The following is a 21,497-nucleotide window of genomic DNA, read 5'->3' on the forward strand; positions in this document are numbered from 1 at the left end:
TTTTCTTGCAGTCTCAAAGTAACATGCCACTTCTGAGTGTATTGCTGGCATGTTTTACCTCTTTGGCCGTGCTGTTACTCTTCTTTGCCAACAAGGAGCTGGCTGCTACTCTGTCTCCGCAGGGATGTCGGATGTCTTTCATGTCGCCTTCCTATGTACTACAGGACAGCTTCAATGCCTCCTGGTCGCATTTAGCAAGTAGATATTCGCTCTGGTTGTATAGGGAAGTCGGATGGGATACGCAGGTGGGTTTTGCCTTTGGTCTATTTCCCGTCACTCAGTTATCGCCTAGTCTGCGAACGGTCTACCTGTGCTATTTATTCCAGGGAATGCTGGCTCTTCCCACCAAGTCCGCTCGATAGCATCATCCGCGAGCAGGCAATATTATTCATCTCCTGGACAAGTTTCATACAGCTTCAGTTCCAGAGCAATCAGACCATTAGATTTTTATGCAGGCGCGTGGGACATATTGCTTTCGTCCTACCATTCACTCTGACATTGGGTTTCTCAGTCGAATTTAATGAAGACCTGTCCGCATTTCACGGAACGACTCTGCAGTCTCAGATCGACTATACGTCAAAAGCAATTGATTATATTCTATCCCACTATCCGCCACGGACCCCATTGGTTATCTTGGGCCATTCCATGGGCGGTATTGTAGGAACTGCGCTTTTGCCTTCCGAGCATATATCAGCGATTATCACAATGTCGACGCCTCATACTCTACCTCCAGCCCGATTCGACTCTAAAATAGACGAAATCTACACCAAGGTGCGCCACAACCTTGAGAACGACTCCACTCCCATTCTATCCCTTTGTGGTGGTGCAACTGATGGGATGGTGCCCTCTGAATCATGCATCCTACCTTCCGGAAACAGTGGCATTCATCGAGAGACAGTTTTCTCCTCAGCACTGGAAGGTGCTTGGACTGGAGTGGGGCACAGGGAGATGGTCTGGTGTCATCAAGTCCGCTGGCGAGTGGCTCGTGCCGTCTTAGAACTGGACTCGACATTTTCGCCGTCCTCCAGGATGGAAGTTCTCGACACCTGGCTTCGTGACGGTCATAAGTTATCAACTGTTGCCGAGAAACACCAGGAAAACGGCATGGACTTGGAACTTTCAGATCGTGCACCTCATGAAATCATTTCCTCTCAATTACAGCTGGTGCGGAAGCCTATCGGTTCCCACCTGTACCTACTCCCCATTCCTTTAGTCGCTAATAGGACGTCACCTACCAGGCTGAGCGTGCTTGTCGGAAAGGGCTCAATTACCTCCGTTCCTACTCACATCCAGCATGGATTAAAAGTTTCTATCTACATCTGTTCAGAGACCGAAGAAGGAAATAACATTTCTCATTGCTCTCCTCTAATGCCTACTACCCTTAAATTGTTACCAAAACCGATTCCTGGAGAACCTTTTCCGAGGCCCCGGTTGAATTCTCATCCTTCCTCTGGGGGCGTGGATGAATCGGAAGGGATCGCTTTATATGAGGCGGAAGTAGAGCCATCATTTGGTCGATGGGTTGGTGTCAAGGCCGATAATGGTGAAGATGAAAGCTGGGTGGTTGCAGGCTTCAATCACAAAGAGGAAATAACTAATGTATTTTCAACTACATGTACGTCTGTTGCATTAAATCCAAAAATGGAAGTTAGATGTGTCATTTTAGCTCTGCTTTTTCACAACGCTTTTGTGGATATCAAAGCTGATGATGCGTTGAGACTGGATATTCACCTCCCTCAACTCTTGTCTAATGCCCTGATTGTATATCGTCTGACCCCTCATTTCCAGATGCCATTGCATTGTGCCGGTGAGAAGCGAGTGATGACTAAGCCTTGACGATGCTTTAACGATACCGTAGAATCTCATCTTGCGCCTCTCCTGATTCATACCTCGCATCCAGTTGAAACGCATTATTTTCCTCTAATATCTACAGATGACCGCCGTATATTACTCCATACCCATTATCCCGCCCCATACCACGACAAACAGGAACAAAGAGGACTTCATCTAATTATCTATTCATCTGGAGTGTCAAGCTGCATCAACAAACTCGAAGGGTTGGAGTTCTCTATCGACTGGTCTGCAACTTTAGGACGGTGGGCTCCCCGGTATTTGACAACTCTCATTGGTTGGGCAGCTGGCATCTCGTCCATAACACTATTTCTTGCTTTAGGGGTGTGTGACCGCGGAGGTAGGTTTTTGGTTTTACATCATACTAATTACTGACGTTTCATTGACAGTCCCCGTGCCTTCCGTTCATCAATCGATACGACATTATGAAAAAGTACTATTACGCTTCCTACTCCCCATGTCGTTATTGGCCTCCTTTTTGCCTTGGCCAACAGGACTCTATCTAGGGCTCGGCAGTTTTGCTTTCTCACCTCTGGCGCCACTTATCTTGCTCTTGGCTTCAGGGTTGGTCATTTTAAGTTGGGGAGTTTTGAGGATATGCTTGTTTCTGTTGAGACCGGTTGCCGTCTTTTTCATGGCAAGGTAAGCTTTATGCTGTGGCGTTTCGTCACAATCCTTATTTACCTCAGTAGAAGACATGAGGGATCAGCGGTGGGCCGGACCACCATCATCTCTTTGTTTGTCATTTGTACGACGATTTTCATGGTCGTACCCTGGCAGGTCGCTTTTCTGGGCTGTTGGATGCAGCAACTCTTGACTTGTGCGACACTCACGCCTCATACGAGTCACTCAGCTCGTGCCACTGTCGAAAGTTATGACCTACTTAACCGTTCCAACCCTGACGAAGGAAACGGTAATCCTCAGTTTCGGGCGGGCGGGCCAAATGCGAATGGCCGCTCTATCAGCCAGGATAACCACCACCTCAATTGCCATATCTTATTGTTCATGACCTGGCTATTGCCTCTAGTCGCTTCGGTTCTGGCAGTTTGGGTGAGGACACTAATCACGGCCGGATTAACTACACCATTCGACGGAGACCATTTCTTCTTGAATGTGTTACCATTTTTAATCATGGTAGACTATTCTTCCTGGACGTCGGGCCCGATATTTACCAAGCAGAGGTATGTTGTTGTAGTCATTTATACTTGAAACTGGATTTGTCCACTGATATAACAAGTTTTGAGGACCGCATACTATCCACCCGATGGGCACTTCCTTTGGTGGCGGTTGTCTCCTTTTTGGTCGGAGGAACACAGCCACATAGAATTTTCGACGCGGGAAAAATAGCTATTGGACTCCTAGTAGTAGTAAGAATCGGGCGGCGGTATTGGGGGGGTCACCCCTGGGGTAGTTGAGGGCTGAAGATAGCTAGTGCTTGAGTATTGAGGACGTTCGTAGAGATTCGCTGAGACTGAAGAATGCATCACCGCATCTATTTTTATAATCTTCTGACATATATGCTGTCCCTTTCGTGCCTTCCCTGATCTAGATCACCTTTGTCTGGAATAGTGCGCAAGACCTTCTATTGTCCAGACCTTTTTGTAACGACTCAGAACCTGAGTCGCTTGATATCCTGATTGTCCTCGCCTTCTACCTGATAAGTTAGGACACTACAGTTTCTTGTCCTGGGCTTGATTAAGCTTTTTTTAGGTTATGATCAGGGTTGCATTTACGTTTCAGGAAACGGGTCTTTCCAGGAGGAATGGGAACTATCCATACTTACGGATCACTCCTGGTGATCGATTGTCCAGCGTCCAGTGTGAAGTACGCAGTATGGGTGTCGTCTAGTTTTAGCTCATTTGACTCATAAAAGCATTGACAATCATTTCACCGTGTGCACCTCGTGTATTATGTGGGGTGCAGTTCGGTCGCTGAAAGGGCACCCGAAACCCCTTTTAGTCTCACCAGGCGGCCGATTCCGGCACGTTTCGGTGTTTGGCCGTGGAGCGCTCAAATCGTAAGCATTGACCTCACTAAGGCTAGTAATAGATGTCGAGGACTTCCTAGGAATATAATTATTTCATTTATCCATCTAGACCACAACTGGTGAGATATACCCGCGATTCACCATGGGAAACGTAGAATACCAATTTCGGGGTTGCCATCCACATGGCGGTGTTCGCGACATTAAGTGTGACCTGTGTCTCCTAAAATATCTACAGCGTCGTAAGAGTCAGCACCGAACACCGTTTGTAGAAAAATCGTCGCTCGTAAGCTTCAAACAGTGAGCCTTTATGCGGGTAGGATCCATTGACCTGCTTTTTTTAATGTCTGAGTTTAGCTCTCCTTCAGAGCTTTTTGTGAGGAGTGACGGTCAAGGAACAGCGGATCCCTGTGATCAATATAAACGGCAATTACCCACGCGGAAGCGCTCGAGTAACATAACTCGTCTAGTTTAAACTCCGCCACCTACTCTCTTAACACTCTCTACCTCAGAACGCCTGGAACTGGATTTTAAACTGCTCAGAAAAACCAGTATCTGCATTTACTGATATGTCGGGCAGTGTCTCTGCCCCTTCGCCACGGCGAACTCCCTCTCGGAGGGGGAGGTCGCCTCGTTTTTCCTCCGATGGCTCCTCACATACTAGTCCCGGCCATCTAGGTAACAATTATCCCACCGAGACCGCCACAATCTTTGCGTCCTCTCTCGATATTCGTGTTGAGGGAGCACTCCCGATTAAAGATGACTCAGAAGATGAAGCAACTTCCAGAACGCCCCAGTCGACTAATTTGCCTGACACCGAAAAGCGCACGCCGCGGAAGTCAAAGACGGATGCAATGGTCGCCTTAAATAATCAAACTCGCGGTTCATCTTCAATGCCAGATGAAGATGATGTTGGAATAAATATCACGGCCAAATATCGCAACGGAACCCCCCTTCCGGTACCCCCAACGCTGGATTTATCTTCCATCAAAACGGCGAAACCGCACCATGAGGGTTGCGCACCTACGGTGCCTCGTCCCTTTGGTCTCAAGGACTGCCCTGAATACTATCCTACAACGGAACAATTCAAGGACCCTATGGAATATATCAAGTCGATTGCAGAGGAGGCCAAAGAATATGGCATTTGCAAGATCGTGCCTCCGTCGGATTGGAAGATGCCCTTTGTGACAAATACGGAGGTATGCGACGGAATAATCAAAGAATGAATCTAGGATACTCAGGTTACCGCTTCAGGACTTTCGCTTCAAAACCCGCCTCCAAAGACTCAATTCAATTGAGGCGTCGTCAAGAGCAAAACTGAACTTTTTAGAACAATTATATCAGTACCATCAACAACAGGGCAATCCCCGTATTTCCGTGCCCACCATTAATCACAAACCGCTTGATCTGTGGCTCCTACGTAAGGAAGTCAACAAATTGGGTGGCTACGAAGCTGTGCGTGTATATGTCATTCCACGATAACGAAACTAAGTCACATGCATGGATATAGGTTACAGCTAACCGAAAATGGTCAGACTTGGGCCGAATACTAGGTTATCGGGGCATTCCTGGTCTCTCAACGCAGATAAAAAATTCCTATGCTCGGGTAATCCTTCCCTATGAACAATTCTGCGAGAGAACCAAAGTTTCCCCAACGATGTCGCCAGCAGTCGCACGTGACACTACTGTTAAGGTCGAAGGCAAGTGCACATTGTAGTCTTCAATTTGGATCAATCTAATGGCATAGCAGATACGAGCGTGCCATCGAGTCCCCTTACTGCAACATCAAGCCCATTATCCGAACCGCCTGATGAATCAGAAAACAAAGACGCACATAAATCAGCAACGAGGCCACGGCGCAGTGTACGGATGAACTCGACGGACCAAGGAGGGTGTAGGTTCTTTTAGGAACCTATATGTTTAACCATTGCTAAAAATTCTACTAGTCAAGAAGCTGGCTTCCCTTCCTCAGCCAGTAGTGCCACCCCCTGTCTTCTATGACAAACCGGAGAGCCTGAAGGGAACATCCGAAGTGAGCGATTGATTAAACTGAATATTTCATTCCGTTGATGTGATTACAGCAAAGTTGCGAAATATGCCACAAGGCGAATCGTGGCGATAAAATGCTGCTTTGTGATGAGTGTGACTGTGGTAAGTTTCTTCTGGATCATAGGTTTAACCTGCCTCATGGTCGGGCGTTTTATTTAGGTTTCCACATGGATTGTCTAGATCCTCCTATCGCGACGATACCTGCCGATAATTGGTTCTGCTTTAACTGCCTGTCGTCGAGTGGCGGGGATTACGGCTTCGATGAAGGTGAAGAGCATAGCCTGTCAAGTTTCCACGCACGCGACCTGGAGTTCAGGCGGCTGTGGTTTGGGAGTCATTTCTCAAATCTGAATAAACATAAGAGTCTTCCACCCCACATGTGCAATGAGATAACTGGAGTCCGGTACACTGAGTATGATGTGGAGGAGGAATTCTGGCGACTGGTTCAGTCTCAGGAAGAAACCGTCGAAATCGAATACGGCGCGGATGTTCATTCGTCCACCCACGGAAGGTCTGTCCTCCCGTTGCAATTTTCTACCTTATCTAAAAGTTTTGTAGCGCGATGCCTACTCTAGAAACGCACCCGCTTAATCCCTATTCCCAACACCCATGGAACCTTAATAACATCCCGGTTCTTTCGGACTCATTACTCCGCTACATTAGGTCCGAAATTTCGGGTATGACTGTACCTTGGACCTATGTTGGGATGGTCTTTTCAACCTTCTGCTGGCATAATGAGGTGATTCAGAGCCTTCAATAAAATCCTATTGGTGCTAATATTTGTTGTGCCCCAGGATCATTACACGTACAGCCTCAACTATAGTGAGTATCCTCAATCCGGTTCGTTGGGATTTCCCTCATCAGTGACTTAGTGCATTGGGGTGAAGCCAAAACCTGGTATGGTATTCCGGGTGATGATGCGGAATTGTTTGAGGCGGCAATCAAGGGTGAGGCCCCGGATCTATTCCAAGCACAGCCCGACTTGCTCTTCCAACTGGTAACGCTCATGAATCCTCGTCGACTTACAGAGGCTGGGGTTCGGGTCTTTGCTTGCAATCAGAGAGCAGGTGAATTTGTCATAACTTTCCCTAAGGCTTACCACGCGGGATTCAATCATGGCGTGCGTCGTCTGTTTTCGTTTGATAGCTCACTCTCTAACAGCTGCTACCTTCCACTTAGCTCAATTTCAATGAGGCGGTAAATTTTGCTCTGCCAGATTGGCTTCCCTTTGGCCTCGCCTGTGTTGAACGTTACCGCGAGCATCGAAAATTGCCCGTCTTTTCACACGATGAGCTCTTATTAACTATCGCTCAACATTCTACTGGTATCAAGACGGCAATGTGGTGAGTATCACTGTAGGTCACGGTCGATGTTGATGATTGACCAGGGTGTAGGTTACTCGATAGCATCAAAGAGATGATTGAACGAGAGTTGTCAGAGCGGACAAGAGCTCGCGCGCGTGGTCTCACCGAGTTTCTATCTGAAGAAGAGAGCCGCCCCGAGGACCAGTATCAGTGCTCCGTTTGCAAGGCATTCTGCTATCTCTCGCATGTCATGTGCCGGTGTGATACGAAGGTCGTCTGTGTGGACCACGTTGACCTTCTCTGCGACAAGGTCCACCAACCCAATCATTTGAGTCTGCGAAAACGAATAGATGATGACGATCTGAAGAAGCTTTTGGACAAGTTTATCCAGAGCGCCGGGATTCCTAGTCAGTGGAATACGAAACTGAACCGCATACTCAATGAGAGCGCTCGACCTCAACTACGTCAATTACGGGCCTTACTTGCAGAAGGCGATCGTATCAATTACCCGCTTCAAGCCATGCCGAACCTCAGGAAATGTGTCACACGAGCAAATGATTGGGTTGATTTCGCTAATTCGTTTTTGATACGCAAACAAAGCCGGAAGAGAGCTCGAAAGTCTCGTACACGTAACGATTCCGTGGCGATAAGCGACGATCCGGCAGACCGGTTGGATCGCAGCTTAAACGAATTGTACTCCCATTTGCAGGATGTTGAGCTTCTCGGATTCGACTGTCCTGAGATTGGGCACCTTCAGAATCTCGCTGAACAGGTGGAAAAGGTCAAAGCAAAGGCAATCAACCTTCTGGAGAACAAAGTCACAGAGGATCAAGAGGATCAAGACGCCTATCTTTCGGAATGCAGGCGCTTGCTTTTGGACGGATCATCCTTAAATGTGAACCTCGACGAGCTGAATGAAGTTGAGAAAATTGTGGAGAGTGATGTGTTGTTAAAAGAGTTGAGCGAGAAATTGGATGATCAGGACGTCATCTTGTCTCTCCAAGATGTTCGGAAGTTGTTAACTCGTGCTCGAGTCTGCGGGCTTCCCTCAGACAACAAATATCTTCACTTACTTGAAGAACGGGAGGCAGAGGGTGGTCGCTGGGAGAAGAGGGCTCAAGAGTTGTGTAGAAAAACAGTCAAGACCATCGCAGAACTGGAGCAGTTTTCCGATCTCGAGTCTACGGTTCCTATCGATGTTAGAACTCACGAGAAAATTCAAGCGGAACTCGCAAAGGCCAAAGACTACGAAAAGCAAGCTATTGCATGGTCAAATCCAGAACCTGGTGCAATCAAACCTCGTTTGAATGAAGTAGAGCGCTTCATCGGTCGGGCGGAGAACGGTTTCAGTATCGGGCAGATCACTACCCTCAAAGAGGTTGCCCGCATCGCTGCTGAGTTTGAGGGAAAGTGTGAAAAGGTTATCAGGAAGGAGTTCCGAGCTTTTGATGAGAATTTCATTGACACCATCACAAAGTGGTGCGAGTATGCGAAGGAGCATCTGACCATGTTTTCTCTTCCCTTCTTCGACAAGGTAACGGTCCAGCTCGAAAGTCATCGCCGATGGATACGGGAACTTCCCTGGTACTGTGATCGTCATGGGACAGCACATGGCATACAAGTTCTCAATGACGTGGTCGAGTGCACAGGACTTGAAGATGACCTGCCACCCGACGATGACTTTGTCACCTGCATCTGCACTAAACCCGTCAACCCTCCTCCCCATGGTGGCTCTTCCGATGCAGTCCAATGTGACCACTGTGGTGCCCGGTTTCATGGTGACTGCGCTAAAACCGGCGGCTCATGCCCATTTTGTGATCACCACCACTGGAATGGTGAAATGCGAAAAGAAAGGAGTTACCATTTCTGTTTCCTGCCCTCCCTTCTCGATAAAGCACCTGACATAACTCGAAATTACGCCAAAGAGTACAGCGAGTTGAACATCATTGTCCGTCGTGTTGACCGGCTTTCAGGACATATCGGCCACTTCTTAGCCCTAACATCTCAACCTGCGCACCAGCTACCGGAATATATTCCCACCGTTCGCCACTACATGCGCAAGCTGTACAAGATTCAGTTTGCTGTTTCTCCAAATCCTGACATCTCTTTCGGTCTTGATCTTGCAGGACTTCATCGCATTCTAGCTGGGCGTCCTCTGACAAATGGCGGTTCTTTCTCCACTAATGGTGGCTCTATATCTACCACTGGTGGTAGTAAACGGATCCGGCGTCCTAAATTTACTTTCCTACTAGACTTGGATCCTGATTGGAGTGATTCGACCCGGTGCTTCTGCCGAGGTCAATCTCAATATCTGCTTAATAGCCCTGCTGTCACATGTGGCCATTGCAAGCGCCGCTACCATTCCAACTGCGTTTTTTACCCCATGTCATCGAGTCCGCAATCGTATCTGTGTCCCTTATGTTCTCTGCGGAAGAATAAAAATTATGCGTACTCAGACATACGCGTCCGGTTAGCTGGTAAGATCTGCCATTAGATTTTTTTTGACCTATTGTTGACAATCTGTTGCTTAGATTCCTCACTTGACCCCGATGTTTATGTCAATATTCAGGAGACGATCACCACTCATAGTCAAGAGCTGCTACTTATCAGAATGGCGAAGCCAGTGAAACAAACTTTATTCGTTGACCTGGTTGATTTTGAACCTGCTGCATCGAACGACAGCCAATTTTCCTCCACCTCGCATTCTCGCCCAGTCAATCATGCTTCGTCGCCTCATTTACACTCCAGAGTAACAACACCATCCAATGGAAATGGCTCTGCTCATCCGCATTCAATGCGTGCACCTCCTAGCGTGTATGCTCCCCCATCCCCACATATTCAGCCCCCTCCACCGCCTTGGTCATCCAGCAATTGGTCCCGATGGGGGACCGTTTCTACACCTACCCAGCCACCATTCACCAACCGTCGACACCATCCAGACGCTCCTCGCCCCATTTCTCAACCACTCCCTCCGCAATTACAAGTTTCTAGGAAACGGAAACATGATGACATCATCCTGCAACCGCCACTCGAAGATCCTTCTAGAGTCTCCTCTTCTTCGCTCCCGCCTCCACATAAACGGAGAGCTATACCCTCGTCTGGATCTGTAACACCAGTTTCTCCACCTCCCCGATCTCTCCCTCCTGTTTCGCCCCCTCCACACCCTAATCAGAGTCTTTCACCCTCCCTCCGCAAATTGATGGCTGACCCTACCCCAGATGTACCCGCCTCGTCACCCCGTGTGCCGTATAATATACCCCCAATTCGTCAGAACGGAAACGACAGTCGGTCGCCTACTCTGCCAGGCGTCGAGACTCTCATGTTGGGTATGCCCTCGCAATAGCTGTCTTCTTTTGGGTTTTGTCTTTGTTTGTCTTTTATTGCTGTCCAGTCATGTTTTTTTTTTCCTTTTGGTTTTTATCTCTTGGTCTTTTTTGCCTTGTAGTTTTCGTATGTTCTCTATTATTAGCGTGTGTTTATTAGGATTTACATCCCTTGTGGCAATCCAGTTAATGATGGTGATTCAGAAGCGAACGTAAGGAGAAAAATAACTAATGAATGAATTATTACTGTTTGACCATGAATCTATATGTGGAATACCCTCCAATCATTGCGAAGGCAGCTAAACATGCGATGATAGAAACAAACCAAGTATACCCCTCACGCGTATCTTCACCTGGTACATGCACATTCATACCCCAGAGACCTGAGAGTAACATATGAGCGTCAAAGAACTTCGATATGATACAATAGACGCATACCGGTGACCAAGTTCATAGGGACCAGAACTGTACCCAAAGCCGTGAGTTTCGAGAGCACGTCGTTAATCTGATTATTAGCGTCTGTCATTTCAATAGATATTTGCGCGAGATAGTTTGAATGTGAGCGTGATAGAATTTTTTCGTAATGGTTCAAGTTTTGTGTCATGGTGATCAAATGATCTTGAATGTCAGAAAGATAAAGTCCCTATATGCCCTCTGTTTAACTCCCATCAAAGAATTCGGAAAAAAAATCAAAGTAACTCACAATATCCGATGTCGGTGCCACCCTCCAATTCTCATTACACCTCTTCGCCAAACCCTTGACGACATCAGCCTTATTACCCATTAATCTCAACAACCCCATAACCTTCTTCCGACACGTGCCAATTCTCCTCAGCATGTCACTCTGTTCCGCCTCTTTCAAAATCAACACCAGTTCATCAATGCTATCGACTTCATACTCAATACTCTGAATAAGAGGGCCAAAGGCATCGGTGATATCGTCAATCAGAGCATATGAAATCCAATCGGAAGTGACACTGATGTAGTCTTTGAGCTGTTTGATACGTCGTCGTACGTTTTCTGAATGTGGTGTCGATCTAATGTGAAACTGGACAGGTCAAGAACGAACGAGAGGCCGCGGAAATTAGCATGGCAGGAGAATCAGTAGAAAACATGACACTCACAGATAAAATACCCTCCCTAAAAACAATAATATACATATTAAGGGGTTCAAGGCGTGTAGGACTATATGGATCCTGGTCAAAGCTCCGGAAGCAGACGAAATAATAGTTCCGAAAGAGTTCTATTTTCTCTCGCGTCTCTTCCATTAGAATATCTTCCGTCGTTAGAGGGTGGATGGAAAACACCTTGATCAAAAAAAAATGATAAATATAAACGACAGAAGAGATAGTCAAATGTGAAAACTCGCCTTGCTGAGCATTTTCATTTCCTCGTCGGTCGGATTTTGGACGTCAAGCCACCACGTGTTGCTGTCAGTGTCGTTGTCGCTATGAACCGGTTCCCCCATCTTCGCATCTGGACCAAGCGATCTTCGATTATTAGAAGATGTCGCTGCCGAGAAGTCAGGGGGTCGTTGGAACCCCCCAAAAGCTCCAGGAGCGGGACTTGTCCGGCCAGCAGCTTGTGACGAAAAGGCATAGTTGTGTCGTCGATCATTGGGGGAGTCTGCTTCAGCATCGCTAGGTGGATGGATTCCTGAGAATAGTTCTTCAAAGGTCTGACCCGCGGGAGGAAGCTCGCTTAAGCTGCGGGCATTTAGAGTGGTAGAAAGGGCGTTAGAATAAAACGAGAAGCGTAGTGTCCGGTCATGACCTGTATTGAGGATCCCGCTGGGAGGGAGACCCGAGGTACCTGATGCGCCAGCATCGTATGATGATTCTGGTTGACCGCTGAGAATGAGCCCTAACCTCGCGGAGAGCGAAGAAGGTGGTTCGCCGGAAGTGTTTTCGAAGAGAGCCATTTTCGCACCAATGCCTTTTCTCTGTCTAGTACGTGGACTGCTAGAGCTGAGCTTACGCTGACGAAGAGGGCGTTGTGAGTTTGACTCTGATGGCTCTCCTCCAGGCAGATTCTCTTGCCCCAGCGTCGAGGAAGAGATGTCGAAAGACGAAGACTTTCCTCGAGTAGTTCCGGAAGCAAACCTTGCGGCTGGTGTGCTTAAACCCAACCTCTTCTTCTCCGCTGCCGCGAATTCCTCCATAGTTGAGAAATCAAAGTTGGTACGGGAGGCGTTTGCCTGGTATGTAGGCAAACCATAATTCGCGGCAGAGGGATCTTCACGAGCATTTGCAAGACTCGGTTGTTCCGGGGGAACAAGAAGAGCAGGGTCGTGTGTCTGACTGAGATGCTGGAGACTCGTAGAGGAAGGCGGGCTATGAATATGCAAATAATCCTGGTCAGCATCTGCCTCGGCTAACATATCCGAGATTCCTTCAGTGTCCTGTTGCGTGTGAGATGCGAGGGTAGACAGATTCGGAAAGCTGCGCTCAGGAGAAGACTGAGTCAAAGGAGGGCGAGAGTGCGTGGGGTCGTAAGGTGAGATTGGACTCAATGCATGCAGAGTTTCTCTGCGGGCTCTGTGGAGGTGCATAGCCATGTCCACATCCATGGTCAGCTGGCGCTCACGTACTTCAGGATCAGTAGGGTCGTAAGGACGACTACGGGTCGGAGAGTGCTTTGTCCGAGTCGCAAGGTCACTAAGGTCTTCGGGTGATCTGCTCCTGCGACGATTCGGAGAGCTAGCTCGAAAGGAAATTGGAGAACTGGAAAGTATAGACGTGTCCTGAGGGGACGTCATATTGCACCGACGAGATTGCTCGGTGATGAGTGCCCGCGGGTTGAGACAGGCGTTGGCGAAAAGTTGCCCAGAAAGATGCCGGAGCTGCTTCGGTCAAGTCTATAACCAATCCCTCGCCTTCCTCTTCAGGCTAGACCTACCTCCAAAACACAAGCCCTTGTTGTCTAATGGTTATGACGTCAGACTTCTACAGCCTTTACTGGCTAGCTGGCATCTGGAGGTTGCGGGTTCGAATCCCGCCAGGGGTTCAATCAATTTTTGTTTGCGAGCATTTACGAGAACTCCTGGCCTACGCAGGTTGTCTCCCCATGTTCACGCCAATACAGCCATAGGTGATAACAGTAGGTATACGGAATAGCAATGTAATAGTCATTACGAATACAATAGGGTAGGTGCGCTGTATTATGCAAAGAAAGGATTCTGTGTCGTAATTAAATGGTTCCGCGTTAACAAATTCATATCACCCGTAAGAATGGCGAATAAAAAGAAAGGCAGTAATCGAAAGTGAATGATCGTAAGTGCCCATGCATGGTATCCCGATTTCAAAACTTCCTTTACTTCTTTACCGCCCTCAGCTGGGCCCGTAAATTAGTGTTTTCCTCGTTCATCGTATTCATTTCCTCAAACAATGCAGCCCTCTGTGTCTGCGCTGCGGACTTCATCTCTTCGATCTCAGCCTCTGCTTTCTCCAACTGCTTCTTGAGCTCTGCAGTTTGCACCTCGAGTTGTCTTCTAACCATCCCAGGTGCAGACGCTGCCTCCTCCGCTAGCGTGAGCGTCCGCGCTGAAAGTACGTTATTGGCATCCGTGAGCTGTCGGCAAGCCTCAGCTTGTTCAGCCGCTAGAGACTCTATTTGATGCTTCTCGGCTGTCAGGCGCTCAATAGTTTCATGCAAGAGCTGCAATTCTTCTTGCCTGTAATTCGAGTTAGGATAAGATATAGCCAGCATAGATCGGGCTCAACTTACATGGCAGCGACTCTTGCGTTCATTCCCATATTTCTTTCTTCTAGTATCTTGACCTGTTTCTGATACGTCTCCAGTGCTGCATTACCCTCCTGCGCCAGCTTCTGCGCCCTCTCCGCATTCTTCTTTAACAAATCATGCGCTTGCGCAAATCTTACCAGTCTCGCAATCAGAGCTTTATCATCTGTGATGAGTGCTTGAACTCGCTGCACAAAAGCCTCTATGCTGAACGTTGATGGCGTTTGTGTACGAGGCGAGCCATTTACACCATCCAAACTACCGTTATAGAGGCTCTTAAGACTTCGCACATCAAGGTCTGACAAAGATGATACCCCTGGTAGGTTGCCGGTCGAGGAAAGTGGTGACCCCGTTTCCGATCCTGTGCGATATTTTCGTGAATGACTAGAGCTAAATTTGGCTGCACGAGCTTCGGGAGATGGAAGGATAGCCCAAACGGGTAAGAGAGTGGCTATAAGTTTATTAACGTCTGCGTCCGGGCTAACAGAGATGTCAGCAAAGAGGGACTTTGGTGGCATGATGGGTGATGAGCGTGCTGAGTCTTGCTGCTAGAAAATGATGAGTGTCGTAAGAAAGCATAAACATGTCATTATTTACCTGGAGCGTTCTGGTTTCCCTTTTTGCAAGATCGCGCGCCCGTCGTGCATCCTCCAATTCCTTGGTTAAAACTTCCCGTTTATCTAGCCCCATTCTCACATCCTCTTCCAACTTCCTTTTCGCAATGCTCCAGTCCGCTTCAGCACGGCCATACCCTTCAAGCTTTGAATGGACAGTCTGCAAGTGCGAACTCGTGGCTTCCAATAGCCCTTTGAGTGACATTTCTCTTGAGAATAATACGATTCCGTGCTCTTGGATCATTTGCTGTAGAGCTTTCAACCCGTCATCAAGCTCTTGGTTCGCATTTTGCAACACGAGTTCGTTCTCGTCCAGAGACTTTTCCATCTCCTTTCGCAAGCGCCACAGATCGTCATCCGTGTTCTCTTGCCATTCAAGCTTCTCCCCTTCCCATGCTTCCCTCTCCGCCTGCCATCTAGTTTGCAACTCCTTTATTTCCTCCTCCTTCTCTTGAAGCAATCGTCGGCTTTCTTCCCGGACCTCGGCTAGCAGTCGATCTGCACCATCAGCCTCACCGGTTCTGGTCTCGAGATCCACTATTCGAGCCCGTAAACTTTCGCTTCGTTCCTCCAATCCTAACTTTTCCTCCCCCCATTTTTCCTTCTCCTTGAGTAGTTCCTGGACCTCAGAGTCCAGACCTTCCAATCTCGGCAGTTCCTTTTCTAAAGCCGAAATCGTCTCTTCAGCGGTTTGTAACTCGAGGCCCATCATCGTCTCAACTTCTTGCTTTTCTAACCGCACCATAGACAATTCTCTTGTCATCTCCACTTGTTGTTTCTTCGCAGCTGATAGCGCTTCCGTGGCAGCCTTGAGTTTGGTTTCTAATGTTAAAATTTCCGACGCTGCAGCCTCTGGAGAGAGTATTTTCTTGGGGACAATTGCATCAACATGTCCGGCAAAGAAATGGGCTCCGTCGAACTTGGGTTTCGGAAACCCAGTGGACGAATCGGTAGTTGACGTACGAGCTGGGCTCATAATTGTACTTCGGTTAGAATGATAACCCGAGTCGTAAGAAGATGGTGAGGGCCCCATTTTTTTCTCGACGCTACGTACAAAATGTGAGAGCACACCAGCGCGGTGTTCTAGGAGTTTCCGGTGTACTTCATTCGCGCGCTCGGATAAACTCCAGTATTCCGTTTGTGCCAAGTCAACCCGTCGCCGAGCTGCGTCTAACTGCTCATCGGTCTGTTTGGAAAGTCTCTTGTTGGAAGAATTTACTTTAGAGAGTGAAATAGCTGCGTCGCGGATTTTGGTTTCGAGATGGAGCTTCTTCTTCATAGCTACAAGACGGGCATTTAGAACTTGTTGTTCCTATTGAGCACAGGCATTTGAGTAATTGTCTTGACAAAACTCCAATTGTACGCACCTTCTTAAGGTCCTCAACCTCTTCCGAGGATATAATAGGCAAGTCTCTGCAATCTGCCACGGCCTCGCTGGCCAGAAGACTGAAGAGAAGTTCATCTCGGGTATTGGAGAATCCAGACGAGCGTCGAGCATCATCATCCTGCTTGCCGACCGATTTGCGAGTGACAATTCGCTGAGGCATAAGCGGCGACGAAGGTCCCGACGTCGTACCATTACGAGCGTTCGAACGACTGGAAGAAGGTGAACGGCTGTTCAATGAACGAGAGGGTGACTGAGTGTGGGATGTCGAACCATTCAACGGTCGAGTAGTAGAGTATGGACTTCCAATTGTTACCTCCTCCTCTGGAAGGGACGGTCGACTCTTATCCTTTTTTCCAAGAAAAATAGCTGCTGTAGACTGCAGACCTTCACTAAGACTAGTTTGTTTCGGGGATGCGCTAGGTGAATGTGGTGGCCAGTTGGGCGTGTGGTTCTTGGTAAAAGCAAGGGGTGCAGTAGGGTGTGCGGGAGGCAAGTCCTTGTCCGGCAAGGGAGGCGACGCACCAGTCGCCGCTCCCAGGAGCCTGCGGACGCCGTTCATGGGGTGAGGAAAGGAGGAACAATTGGGCGCTTAATTTTACTTACATCATTACCCCCGGCATGTTCTGCTGAACATGTCCTTTACCTTCAACTGGCCTCGTTTTTCAGACCAGTTTCACTACGATGCAATCCAGATGCTCAATACCGCCCTCAACAAGGGGAACAAACCCCCAATCATCGCAGACAAAATAGAAGTGGTCGAACTCGAGATGGGAACCCAGGTCTGCCCTATACTATCAGTCTCGTCGTGAGTCCGATACTCATCCGAGACACCAGCCTCCAGAACTTGAAATCCGTGATATTGGAGAGCTTACTGTGGACCAGTTCCGGGGTATTTTTCGCCTCACATACTCCGGGGATGCTCATCTCGTGCTCAAAACCAAGGTCCAAGTATGAGTCTACCGTCCTTACCCGCCAGGCAGTCTATAACGCTCTGTTTCTCACAGGCAAACCCTCTCAACCACAAGCTTCCCGATATTCATCTTATGACGGGGTCACACGGCATGCTCGCTGCAAAAGAACCACTTGTTGTACCCATGCTCCTGCGTCTTTCCCACTTTCGCCTCAGTTCTTACGTCGTGCTTGTGGTCTCGAAACAAAAGGGAATCACCCTTGTCTTCAAAACGGACCCTCTGCAGAACGTCGATATCAATAGCACGTTCGACTCGATCGCTGTCATTCAAAAATATATTCAGCGAGAAATTGAGGGGCAATTGCGCCAGATGTTTCGTGAGGACCTGCCCGGAATCATCCATCGTCTCAGTCAACAATGGGTTAAAGCTAAGGTTGAAGCACCATATCTTAACAAACGACCTCCCCCTGTCCATGTACCAAAACACCAACGTCGGGAGACTATGTCAAATCCCGATGTACCACTTAATCCTGCGGTTGATTCGCATCCTCATCCTGGCCGGGCACACTCAGTGGGGCAGCCAAGCATCAGACGATCACGCTCTGTCCTTGGTGATACTACTACCGCGAGTTTGAATCGTCAGATCAATAAAGCGGCGAACAAAGATTCACTATCACCCCGAACTTCGTCTACCGACGTCAGCTCCCATGGTGAATATGAAAGCTTTGATCCAACGTATGGTCTTCGTCCAGAAGGTCTTCCGACCAAGAGCGGCTTCAAGGCTTTTAGTAATCTATTCGCTCCGAACAAGGGTCTCGCCGACCTCGCAGAAGAGGATAGCACCGACGAGGACGAGGATTTTGATGATGATGGCGTATCTACTGCTTTCGATGTCGTAGATTGGGAAGATACTGTACCGGGAATCAGTCCTCCAAGCAGTCATTCTGGACGCAATCGTACTCCCGAGTACGAGACGATACCTGCTGTGGGCGGTGGCACAATCACACGACCACGAATCCTCCATTCTCAATCGAGCATACAGGCACCTCAAGGGATAACGCCCCACTCCCCACAACCATCCCTACAATCTCGCTCTCAGGCAAATGTTCGACCTGGTGATTCATCGCCTAGCGTTCTGACCCGTCATCACCCTTCGGGCTCCGTTTATTTCTCTGATATACAGTCACTACATAATACTGTGCGACCCCCCTTTAATTACCCTCTGCGACCTCAAACCCCTGGCAGCTCCGACGCAGGTCTGAGCGACGAAACCGATGATCCTTATCCATTGTACCCAAATCTCAGTAGGCGCCGACCACCGGTACCTGCATTCCCTTCTCATACACACACCCCTGATACAAATCCAATATACGTCCATCCACCCAAGTCAGAACGTCGTCTTTCAGTGTCGTCTTCAGTTTCCTATAGATCAACCACAACAGCGACATCCTTACTCCATCCTAATTCTGCATTTAGTACCTCACCGGTTCATAATTCTATATCATCGTCTCTCTCTACCCATGCTTCGGATTCAAACTCCAAACACGTTCTTCGGCCTTCTTTGAACAGCAATTCTATCCATCATCTAAGTACATTAAGCCACTCCAATCACACATTATCCCCTTATACTCGCTCGCTCTCACATTTCACCGTCCGTAGCGTGCCCCCTCGCTCTGCAGGTGGTGGTCTAGGAAACGGTTTCGGAATACAAGGTGGCGGCACTACCGTGGGTGATCGACAACCTATCAAGGCAAAACGAAAGCGCCTATTCCGCATTGGCGGGAAAAATCCTACCGACTCTCCGACAACTTCGATGACGGCAGATACTCTAGCTGACACAAATTCGACAGGCCCCGGCAAAGTATCTAGCAACGGTGACGCTGGTCTATTAATGGGAATGACATCCGCATTGAAGCCTGGAGGTAGAGCACGACATCTTCGTCAGCATCAGTTCGTTCCCCCCGAATTTGACGCCGAGGATATGGATCGGTACTTTCGGTCAAACGAAGATCTATCATCGATTCCTCCTGCACCTTCAACCGTGGATTCCGGCAGAATGTCATCAACTCCACCACGATTTTCGACGGTACAAGCTGCACAACAACATATGCAACAAAGACCACTTGCAAGCGTAGTAGAACCCAGAGTAGCTATTCCCGGGATTGGTGGGTCCAGTAGTACAGCCTTTGTTTCTGCAAGAAGGCGCTAAGTTAGTAGACCCATTTACACCTTCTTATCTACCTCAAGCTTTGTATACTGCTCCATTACTGTAATGTTGGCTTATGGACCGTAGGCAGAGCTCTGTAAAGATTCTTGCATAGCATCTCAAAACACTCACATCTCACATGTCGTCCGTCGCGCACCTGAGTTTTACTGGTGCATCTTTGAAGAAAAGGGTGATACATACTATGCCTGAAAAGTTACTGGTCATCCTTGGTGCAATATTTGAAGTGATCCGGACCCCTTAAGAATTTCGGTTACCAAGACAAGGCCGAACATCCGGAAAGAAACTAGCAATGCTTTGGAGCAACGATCAAAAGATCGAAACATCTACTCAGCGAATCCATCATTCAATAGAGAACCGAAACGAGTATCTGTATCCACTTGGCAACGGCGTGTGCAAAATATAATAGAAAAAAAACAAGAAAAACGAAATGTTTGGGACGGCATAGCTAAAAATAATCATGATTTAGGACAACACAAGACAACAAGCCTTATTGATTGCCCAACAGAACAAAAGGCTTTGCTAGGTTCCTTCCAACGAACAACAGACGCTGAAATGACTCTGTATCATACAAATAGCCCGCTCGCTGGGTTACATGACACCAAATCCCTCTCTGAACAAACGGCCTGGCGCCCGCGACCGAAGGTTACATCGATCCTCGTGCCGAAATCATGAATCACATAGATCTCTCTCCTTATGTCGACTACAATGCCTACGATAATGGCGCACATTCAGTGGCACAAGGCCACCCTAGACAGCATAAACATCCGCGACAAAATCACAAGTTAGTAATTATAATCGAGGTCGTCGACACTACCTAACCATTCGACCCAGTTCTCACGATACTTGGCTACATTCTTACCATCACGACGTGGGCCCGACCTCGACAACTATATTCAAAGACTATGCTTCAGTTTACTCTTCGCAACCTCAATCAATCAACCCTACTTTGATTCTCGACCCATCATACGAAACAGCTCCCATTTCTCAGGAGTATGCCTACGCTTCAACGATACAACCAACGATGCAAATAAAACACAATGCCCGCTATGCCGTGCCACGGGGTATAAGCCCATCATCTTCGGATTCCTCTATACGCTCAGTGGACTCTTGGCCTTCGCATAATGTGTCTTCTAGGTCTTCTCCTGCTTCCTCTATATCTTCTCGGCATCTTTCTCCAATGCCCGAGCTTCATCTTCCTCCTCCAAAGCATTCCAACAAATCCAGCCATCTCCGGGTACAAACTGGATCTGCCTCCATACGTCCAAGTATTGTTTCACCAAGACATGCCAAACGTGTAACCCCCTACCAGGACCTCTCGGAAGGTGGCGACGGCAAGAAAAAATATTCCTGTCCAAACTGTGGAAAAAACTTCACGCGGGACTCGGACCGAAAAAGGCACTGCGAGGAATCCACGAGCTGCCCAAAAAAAATGAACACAAATGATGAAATTAATTTTGCTTGCGAATACTGCCTGAAACATTTTTCGCGGCTTGACTCTCTCGAACGCCATAGGAAAAATCCGACCGCGTGCACCGGAAGACAGAGGGCGAGGCGCTGATATTGATTATCCACGCAACGCGAGTTTGTTTTTTCAGGGAGCCAATTAGACGACAATCAGACGACGGGACGGTCATTTATACAATATCATTCGCACTAATCGAGAACAAAAGACATTATAGTACAGGGAATCATATAATCCTCTAGCGATGGACTCCAAATGGGCAGGCGACCAATGTATAATTCTATTACTAGAAATGACATCCGTCATACAAATTCATAAACTGGCAGTTGATCAACGTAGTCAATGTGCATTTATCTCATTGTGTCTTCCTATCTCATATCTACTTGTGTGTCAGTCTAAAGTGGGTGTTGGATGGAACTGTAAATGTGTGCAGAGAAAAAAAAAACTCGATGTCGACAACTTGAAGGGTCATCGCGTCATAGGCCAACTACAAAAGGTTACTCAATTTAGCGTACTTGGAAGGTCGCCGGGGACCGAGCGGCCTCACTACGGAGGTAGTACGCGTTGAGGGAGGAACGAAGAAGATACAGCAAACTCGAAATATATTAATGAGAGGGAGAAAAGGAAGGTATCAAACGATATCTC

The 21,497-nt window shown here is 48.0% G+C and overlaps 7 protein-coding genes and 1 non-coding gene across 8 annotated transcripts; 4 read left to right on the plus strand and 4 right to left on the minus strand.

Annotated features, from left to right (window-relative positions):
* Positions 1 to 23: 23 nt before the first annotated feature.
* Positions 24 to 2,729, plus strand: AGABI2DRAFT_188578 (hypothetical protein; the record flags this gene model as incomplete). Its single annotated transcript, XM_006456683.1, has 6 exons — positions 24 to 245; positions 293 to 455; positions 512 to 1,615; positions 1,901 to 2,175; positions 2,494 to 2,507; positions 2,705 to 2,729. The coding sequence occupies 6 exons, from the start codon at positions 24 to 26 to the stop codon at positions 2,727 to 2,729; spliced, it is 1,803 nt and encodes a 600-aa protein (XP_006456746.1).
* AGABI2DRAFT_188579 (hypothetical protein) lies at positions 2,718 to 3,024 on the minus strand. The gene has a single exon (XM_006456684.1). The coding sequence runs from the start codon at positions 2,982 to 2,984 to the stop codon at positions 2,772 to 2,774; it is 213 nt and encodes a 70-aa protein (XP_006456747.1). The 5' UTR covers positions 2,985 to 3,024; the 3' UTR covers positions 2,718 to 2,771.
* Positions 3,025 to 4,377: 1,353 nt separating this feature from the next.
* Positions 4,378 to 10,676, plus strand: AGABI2DRAFT_188580 (hypothetical protein). The gene is made up of 13 exons (XM_006456685.1): positions 4,378 to 5,034; positions 5,090 to 5,290; positions 5,346 to 5,511; positions 5,583 to 5,729; positions 5,782 to 5,867; positions 5,917 to 5,986; positions 6,044 to 6,395; positions 6,443 to 6,623; positions 6,679 to 6,706; positions 6,757 to 7,004; positions 7,064 to 7,227; positions 7,279 to 9,665; positions 9,720 to 10,676. The coding sequence occupies exons 1-13, from the start codon at positions 4,405 to 4,407 to the stop codon at positions 10,529 to 10,531; spliced, it is 5,472 nt and encodes a 1,823-aa protein (XP_006456748.1). The 5' UTR covers positions 4,378 to 4,404; the 3' UTR covers positions 10,532 to 10,676.
* Positions 10,677 to 10,773: 97 nt separating this feature from the next.
* On the minus strand, positions 10,774 to 13,332 carry AGABI2DRAFT_188581 (hypothetical protein; the record flags this gene model as incomplete). The annotated part of the gene is made up of 6 exons (XM_006456686.1): positions 11,881 to 13,332; positions 11,636 to 11,818; positions 11,215 to 11,559; positions 10,950 to 11,154; positions 10,846 to 10,894; positions 10,774 to 10,810 (listed from the first exon to the last, which is right to left on the minus strand). Exons 1-6 carry the CDS (start codon positions 13,267 to 13,269, stop codon positions 10,774 to 10,776), a joined length of 2,208 nt encoding a protein of 735 aa, XP_006456749.1. The 5' UTR covers positions 13,270 to 13,332.
* A 90-nt stretch (positions 13,333 to 13,422) lies between these two features.
* On the plus strand, positions 13,423 to 13,517 carry AGABI2DRAFT_t150. The gene has a single exon. It is a non-coding gene; the product is annotated as a tRNA-Arg (tRNA).
* Positions 13,518 to 13,823: 306 nt separating this feature from the next.
* Positions 13,824 to 16,391, minus strand: AGABI2DRAFT_211843 (hypothetical protein; the record flags this gene model as incomplete). Its single annotated transcript, XM_006456687.1, has 4 exons — positions 16,234 to 16,391; positions 14,850 to 16,178; positions 14,238 to 14,800; positions 13,824 to 14,184 (listed from the first exon to the last, which is right to left on the minus strand). Exons 2-4 carry the CDS (start codon positions 16,143 to 16,145, stop codon positions 13,824 to 13,826), a joined length of 2,220 nt encoding a protein of 739 aa, XP_006456750.1. The 5' UTR covers positions 16,146 to 16,178; positions 16,234 to 16,391.
* Positions 16,392 to 16,885: 494 nt separating this feature from the next.
* AGABI2DRAFT_122642 (hypothetical protein) lies at positions 16,886 to 19,372 on the plus strand (the record flags this gene model as incomplete). The annotated part of the gene is made up of 3 exons (XM_006456688.1): positions 16,886 to 17,032; positions 17,088 to 17,201; positions 17,258 to 19,372. The coding sequence occupies 3 exons, from the start codon at positions 16,886 to 16,888 to the stop codon at positions 19,370 to 19,372; spliced, it is 2,376 nt and encodes a 791-aa protein (XP_006456751.1).
* A 556-nt stretch (positions 19,373 to 19,928) lies between these two features.
* Positions 19,929 to 20,166, minus strand: AGABI2DRAFT_139402 (hypothetical protein). Its single transcript, XM_006456689.1, has one exon. It carries the CDS (start codon positions 20,116 to 20,118, stop codon positions 19,954 to 19,956), a length of 165 nt encoding a protein of 54 aa, XP_006456752.1. The 5' UTR covers positions 20,119 to 20,166; the 3' UTR covers positions 19,929 to 19,953.
* Positions 20,167 to 21,497: the final 1,331 nt, after the last annotated feature.

The sequence above is a fragment of the Agaricus bisporus genome (assembly GCF_000300575.1).
Source record: "Agaricus bisporus var. bisporus H97 unplaced genomic scaffold AGABI2scaffold_14, whole genome shotgun sequence".
In the NCBI taxonomy this organism is placed as follows: domain Eukaryota; kingdom Fungi; phylum Basidiomycota; class Agaricomycetes; order Agaricales; family Agaricaceae; genus Agaricus; species Agaricus bisporus.